This window comes from Quercus lobata, chromosome 6, assembly GCF_001633185.2.
Source record: "Quercus lobata isolate SW786 chromosome 6, ValleyOak3.0 Primary Assembly, whole genome shotgun sequence".
In the NCBI taxonomy this organism is placed as follows: Eukaryota; Viridiplantae; Streptophyta; class Magnoliopsida; order Fagales; family Fagaceae; genus Quercus; species Quercus lobata.
In genome coordinates, this window is record NC_044909.1 from 35,206,159 (window position 1) to 35,213,516 (window position 7,358).

Genomic DNA, 7,358 nt, shown 5'->3' on the forward strand with positions numbered 1-7,358 from the left:
ATCAATTTTCATTAGATAATAAAGTTTAATTTTTACTAATACAAAAAAAGAATGTAATAGATTCAGGTTTAGCCCTATGCTTTTTAAATTATATTTCTTAATTATGTTTGTGTGACCTCAATTTTTCATATTGTTATCACTTTTTACTAAACAATAAAGTTTAATTTTTTTAAAATACAAAAATAGAAAAAAGAATATAATTGATTCAAATAACTGAAATAAGTGTAATGTAAGTAACCCATGGTCCTATTTATGATTCTATATATCTATATATTTATATATGATATTAAAAATTGAATCTTCGCATTTATTGTTACTAAACTCATGTTGAGCCATTTTATTATAGCATTTTAGTCAATTTCAGTTCAATCCATTTATGGGTCTTGCACCGTTTCAAATTTGGAGTCTACCCCTATAGTTCTCTCATTGCTTTGCAGCCTTTGCTTGCAACCTTTTTCTCTACCTTCATGGGTCGCCATCCCTTCCACCCTGTATGTCTAGCTTGGAAATCAACTTATTTGGACTGTCCTTTTTGGATCTTATATATAGCAACTCTTTTTGTGGAGATCTTTGTCATTTTCTCTATTTTAGAGTTGTCAGAGGACTGAAATTGTGTTGGTCATCTATTTATGGTTTCCAATTTGTAAAGCTATTTGATTATAAGCGGTTCAAGAGTGACTACCCTTCTCGCTAACAGCCCTATTTGCTTAGCTATTTTACTTGTAGTTTTCTCTAAGGGATTGTGTTCTCCCTAACATATACTCCATGTAAAATACCTATAAAATTATTCTTATCAAAAAAAAAAAAAAATTATATTAACAATAAATCTGCTACCAACTTCATTACCAAAAAAAAAAAAAAAGGAGATCTACCATCTTTAAAACTCCACTAAAAAAATAAATAAATAAAAAAACAAAAACGGTAACATGAAGGAATAGATTTTATATATCAGATGGACGTAGCATGTATAACCAACAGGTACCTCTCTCTTTGCATGTTTAGAGGGATAATAAAAAACTAACCACAATCTTTAACCGAATACTTCCACAATGATTAAGCAGCTATACCTCCTGATTCTGTAAGTATGTTCCTGTTTCTCCTACCACTTCATCTACTGACCTGCCATGACTTATTTGCATAGCAAAAGTGGTCCAGAGCATGCACCTTAAGTAGATGATTTTATGGATAGAGATTACAGTCTTTTAAAACCATCGAATAGACCAAAATACTAATTTTACTTTACAATGCAAACAGCTGAGTCAAATAGGCACAAAGTGTTAATATAATTTGCGTTAGCACATACTCTATGATTTTGGTATTTGGACTCCTGTAGAACTTGGAAAAATCTATTTTGTTACTCTTTGATATCATCAATGTTTAATTTTTGAAGAATCACAAGAACTGGAATTAGAGAGTGCATTTTCTTGGTCTTCAAATAAGGTTAGACCAGAAACAAAGCTCTATTCCTTGCCAAACATCAAGTTTGAAGTTACAGAAGATCTAAGCCATTCAAAAGGCGTACTATTACCTCTGAATAGATGACAAAGATAAACCCTGGAGGCAAGAACATGACGGTGGAAGTAAATCCTTTCCTGACACCAGGGATTTAATTAGTTCTTTTATTTGGCGTGTCAACATGAAAACTTCATCAGCTAGATTCTTTGTTTCCCAGTCTTTTATCATCCTGCATACACCTCAGTTACATTAATAAGTATAGAAGCATTGGAGTGAGGGAGAGGGAGGGGGAAGGGAACTCTCAGATGAAAATTTAGATTTCACCAAACTAGTAAACACATGAAACATAAACATGTCAGGAAAACAAAGGATGCATGTTTTTCTGAGGCAAATTTTAGGAATAGGATGGAAATAAAATTATATTTGGTCAACTCAAGTGAAACAAAAAAGTAGATGAGACTAAATATCAGTTCAAATTACTGAATTTTGTTGTAATCAATTTTTATTTTTGTTTAAAAATTTATTGAATCCCTTGAGAGATGAAGTTTAAATTCTGATTGCTACAGAACAACAACTATCTCCATAGAGAAAGTGCTGCTGGTTTGTTTGTGTCAACAATGTTACAGTGAAAATAAAATGCAGTTGGCCTTTCTGTTGAATATGGTACTATAATCAATGAAGACTGGAAGGCATCGGCTTTCGGTTGAAACAGCCCCTCCCCCCCCCCCCCCTCAACACCAAAACCCTCCCTCTCCCATTTTTATTCAATCATGATGGAGTTAAAAACAGATACCAAAAGAGCAAAATCAATTAACCAACCTTGAATGAAAATCTGTGTTTTTGCTGCAGTCAGAAAAAAGCACCTTCATGACAGGGTATAGATCCATCTTTGAAATTGGTCCTGTGTTTGCCCCCTCTGCAGCCACACAGAAACCAGTACAGGACCAAGAATTTGGATTTAGAAGAACAATTTGCAGCAAGGGAGATTTGGTTTTCACATCCTTAACCACAGTTCGATATGTTGATTCTTCCTCTGCACTTTCCAGGAGCTGACTTGCAAACATTCTTTCCAAGGTATACTTCCTGTCCATAAAAGCAAACTAATTTAAGTACTTAACTTTTGATAATTAAATCAATAGTCAAGAATAAAACTTCAAAATTTATTCTGCCTCCAAAAAAACTCCTATTCATGGTATATCTACAGTGACTAGTTAAAGCAGAAATGAAAGTAATATCCCAAATTATAAGAAGGGAGAGAGAGAGGACATGTAGCAGCATCAGTAGAATTAAGATACATGCAGCAGCACCATGGGAATGTCTCTCTTCAACAAGTTTGCAATGTTATATCTTGGGATCTATGATTTGTAGTGCACTTCTTCTATTTAAAATGTCACATAACTGTGACTTGTACATACTTGATTCTTTTTCGAGCAAACATACACTCAAACATATGTAAACACAAGGTTTTTCTTCTTTTTTTTTTTAGTGATAAGTACATGTAAACATGAATTGTAATATTACAAATTCACAAAGACATTGATGTATACACACACACACACACATATATATATTGATGTATACTTGTGAGTCATGTCTAGATTTTCTGGAGTAGCCAGGTCCATGTAAAAACACTACAAGCCCTTAATTAAAGGACATACATTCAGTTCCATTAAACCCTCAGCAGTTGTTCTTGGATCTTAAGGGTGTGTTTGTTTGGAGGAATAAGGTGGATGGAAAACTTTGAAAAGAAAATAGGAAGAAAAACTTTTTTGGAATGTGTTTGGTTGAATGAGGAGGAATGAAAATAAATGGTGGGGGTCCATGTGTTTTCTCTCTAAGCCCACCAAAAAGTTTTCTCCCCAAAATGGAGAGAAAATTGAAAGGAGAAAATGGGGCTGTTTAATAGACAAAAATGCCCTTGTGTACTTGCACATGGGCTTTGTCTGTACATTGCTCTTCTTCACCTCTTTCTTCTTCTTTTTTTTTCCTCTTGGACGTTGCCTCCTCCTCTTCTTCTTCTTCTTCTTCTTCTTCTTTTTTTTTTGGCTTCCCTGTTGCCTCTTCTTTCCTATTTTTTTTTTTTTTTTTTTTGATTTAAGTGTACGTTGCTTATATTCTTTTTTTTTTTCTTTTGCTTTCTTTTGTGTTTTTTTTTTTGGTTGTTTGTCACTTTTTTGGTTTTAATTGGGCATCATTTTTAACAAAGGTACATGAGTAAATTTATACAAACTAACTTTTTTCATCCCTCGACTTTTTCACTCCCAACCAAACAAAAAAGAGGGAAATCTCACTTTTCTATCCTCCCACCATTTTCTATTCTCCCACTTTTCCACCCCTCCAACCAAACAGACCCTAAAGGACAATCTACATAAGCAAATAATACTACTTTCTAGATACAAATGTACATGTGCAATTATTTTTTGAGCTCAAGTCTTTAGGGATTCTTAAATTAGTTTCCATTGAGGTTGAATCTTATAGCTAATCTATAATATCTTCATTCTAGCCAACAACTCCAATCACAGTCATCTTCCCTAATTTCAGGTCAGAGCTTGAACCACTTAGCACCTGAAAAATTCTTCTAAATTGAAGAAGTCCAAATTTTGCATAACAAGATGCTTGGCCATACAGCTGATTAAAAATGAATAGAACAACCAAAATCATACTAAAGACAGAAGCGTAGGAATTGTAGATCACTTTTTGCATACCTGAATAAATCCCCTGATCCACTGACTAGCAAACAAGTGGAAACATAACATTTGAACAATCGAACTCCAAAATCTATAGGTGCATAACCATTACCACAAGGGTAAGCTCCAAGAAGAGATGAACATTGAGGGCAAACATATTCAATCCACTCAACATCTACTGAATAATTGAAGGATCTAACCATGAAAATATTTCCAAGAAAGCCATTGAGAAAAGATTTCTGATTTGCCTTGATCTCCGTAGTTTCAGATACCTGATGTTTCCAATCTTCATCAACATGATTTAGAACATTACTTTCCACATGAACACAACAACCAGGTGCTGATGTCACATCTTTAGAGAGATCTGAATCAACTGATTCTGGCAACAAAGGAAATGAAGCATCATCATTAGTTTCTTCCTCAGTAACTTCACAACTGAATTTTGCAGCAAAATTTTCATCCTTAAAATGCATCAACTTTGATTCATCAGAAGCAAGCATTTCCTCACTTGGTTCATCACAGGTTATGACTCTTCCACAATTACTTCTAGAATCTAGACTTGCTTCAGTAAATACCTTGTCACCATTGAATTCTAGTTCAGGATCATACCTCTGGCATCCAACCTTGTCAGGAAATTTCCACTCCATAAGGTCATCCTTGCAAAGGGTAACAGTTGTAGAACTTAAGTGGCACATACCCTTAGCATATGTATAAGAATTTGCGTACCCATTCACCAGCTTCTCACTTACACCTCCAAAGGAACAACAGCAATTTCCAAACCAGTTATCAGCTGCCTCTCTCCAGTTGACTGATGGCATTTCCACAAAATGTCTGCATACATAAATTTAGTGGGGAAAAATAATGTTATATGGATTCAAATAGTTGAATGCAAGCTAACAAGTTAGGGTAGCATATATAAGAACCCTGCACCTCAGGAACAACCATATTTAAGGTCCAATGAAAGTCTGTAAACTAGCCGACCAATAGCAGTGGATTTTTTTTTCAAAGAGAAATCAAATCTCAGTAAAGGAACCAAACACTTGAACCAAATTGGATTTAACAAAGAAAAATAAATGAAGGCATTATAAAAGCGGAATAGAAACATATGTTAAGTAGCCTCAAGGTCTCATGTCATAACCATGCACCTAAATATGATGCTAAGTTGTCAAACTTACAAATTTAGGCTACATGTGAAAACAAACAATAATCACCATTCCCAGCAAAGACACCGCATTCATTCAATAAGCTGTTTGCATTTTTTTTAAAGGATCACTTTATTGGCCCATGAGTGCCTTGTAGGCTTGTAGCTCAATAATTATATAATATGCTTCTAAATTTTTAAAAGTTCATGAACTCAACACAACTTAGCTGGAAAATTTACTACATGCAGGGATTGAATATATCAGTCTTTATGCCTCTAATCCTCTTTTGCATTAAATGTTTGATGTTTGTAAGTTATTCATTATAATAGGACAGGCCACTTGAGTTAGAGAGCTCATCGGTTCTTTGACAAAAGTCGCCAGGGAACATGCAATGCAAATTCAAAACGGAACTTTGGTGGCAATGGTAGAGTGGTGAAGTTGTCTTGAAGTAAAATTGCAAGAAATTGGTGCATGCAGACACAGTAAATGTAGCGAACGTTTGTCACTATCTTTTGGTTTTTTTAGTTTATTTGGTACAATTATACTTTATTAAATTTTTTATAGGTAACAAATTTGCAACTTTAATAAACTTTTAACAAATAAACAAATAAGCTTCCAGCAAAAAGTTACATCCTAACAAATACATAGCTTAACTTGAAGTACAGAGCAAGAAATACTAGTGAATATTTAGAAGTGAATATAGTGATAAATTGAAGAACATAATAAATTACCTGAGAGGAGTTTTAGTCAGCTTAAATGAGCAACTTCTACAGTGAAAATGAACTCCTTCACTAGAAGATAGCATCTTCAGATCTGAACCACACAACCATAGCACCAAAAGAACCAAAATTTCCTCAGTATGCTAAACAACAAATTATAGCAAAGCAAAAAATAACATTCACATTAACTTCATTCTCTACAATGAAGCAGATTACAATTACATCATAATAATAACATGATTATTCTTTATTTATTTTTTTAAATAGACTCTAATTTTCTTATTTCTGTTTCCCCAACTTTCACGGCAACCAAACGCATTCGAATTTCGTTAATATCTTTAACAAAAGCATTAAAAGAGAGCTCACCAGAGTCCATTTCCAGCGGCTTCGAAGCATCGAAGGAAGCATTTTCCAAACCTTGAGAGAAATTCAAGAAGGAATCGAAGCTGTAAACGATTGGATGATCGACAGGAAGAAGAAGGACGAGCTTGACCAGAATGTGATCATCGAAGGCTGTGAAACTGAGCGGCGACTCGGGGTCGAGCAAAACCCTGGGAATCGGAACCCTAAGCGAGACGTGGCGGTCATCGAACCAGCTGAGCTGAAGCAGAGATTGAGAGAGATTTAGGTCGACCTTGAGATTTTGACACTGAATTGAGGGCTTAGTGTGGGAATCGAAGAGGAATAAGCGGAGGATTGGGATTTGAGATTGAGCTTCCCATGTGAACCGCCATTTTCTAGGGTTTTCTTCGGCGGAGGACATTGCTCTGCACTGTGCGAGTTTTGATTTTGCCCGCTTAAAAACGGAAACAAACACAAATGCCTGAAGCTCGAAAAAATGTATTTCCCAAAATATCCCTCCTGGACTTGGGCTTTTTGTTAACAGACACCTTCCAGCAACAGTTTAAACTTTAAACTTTGAACGACTCGTAGTCTAAAAGTAACGGCCTTTATAACTGAACGACTCGTAGTCTGGAAATGCTTCTGCTGTGCGACACATAGTGAGACCAGAAACGACACAGTCGTATGGACATGCAGTGCTTAGACAGTAGCAGAAACAACAGGCAACAACAAATCTTAGACACTAGCAGAAAATTTAAGTAAAAAAGTGATGTGAGTAGTAGACTCAAATGAGAACCGGTAAAAACTTACCAAGTTAACATGTGTGAAAAAAATTACTCTATCTTCTATAAGTTTTTTTTATTTGGCTAAGTTATACATATGAGTCAACACCTTGTTCTATCTATTGTGTTTTTTGAACAATTCTTTAGATAAATCAAATTTCACAACATACTAATGTGGTAAATAAAGCTTATGGATTTATGTGCAAAAAGTGTCTATAGATATATACAAGT

At 34.8% G+C, this 7,358-nt stretch overlaps 1 protein-coding gene across 1 annotated transcript; it reads right to left on the reverse strand.

The window, feature by feature from the left end:
- Positions 1–1,330: 1,330 nt before the first annotated feature.
- Positions 1,331–7,100, reverse strand: LOC115950806. Its single transcript, XM_031068056.1, has 5 exons — positions 6,370–7,100; positions 6,016–6,097; positions 4,161–4,973; positions 2,275–2,538; positions 1,331–1,684 (listed from the first exon to the last, which is right to left on the reverse strand). Exons 1-5 carry the CDS (start codon positions 6,764–6,766, stop codon positions 1,525–1,527), a joined length of 1,716 nt encoding a protein of 571 aa, XP_030923916.1. The 5' UTR covers positions 6,767–7,100; the 3' UTR covers positions 1,331–1,524.
- Between the last annotated feature and the right edge of the window lie 258 nt (positions 7,101–7,358).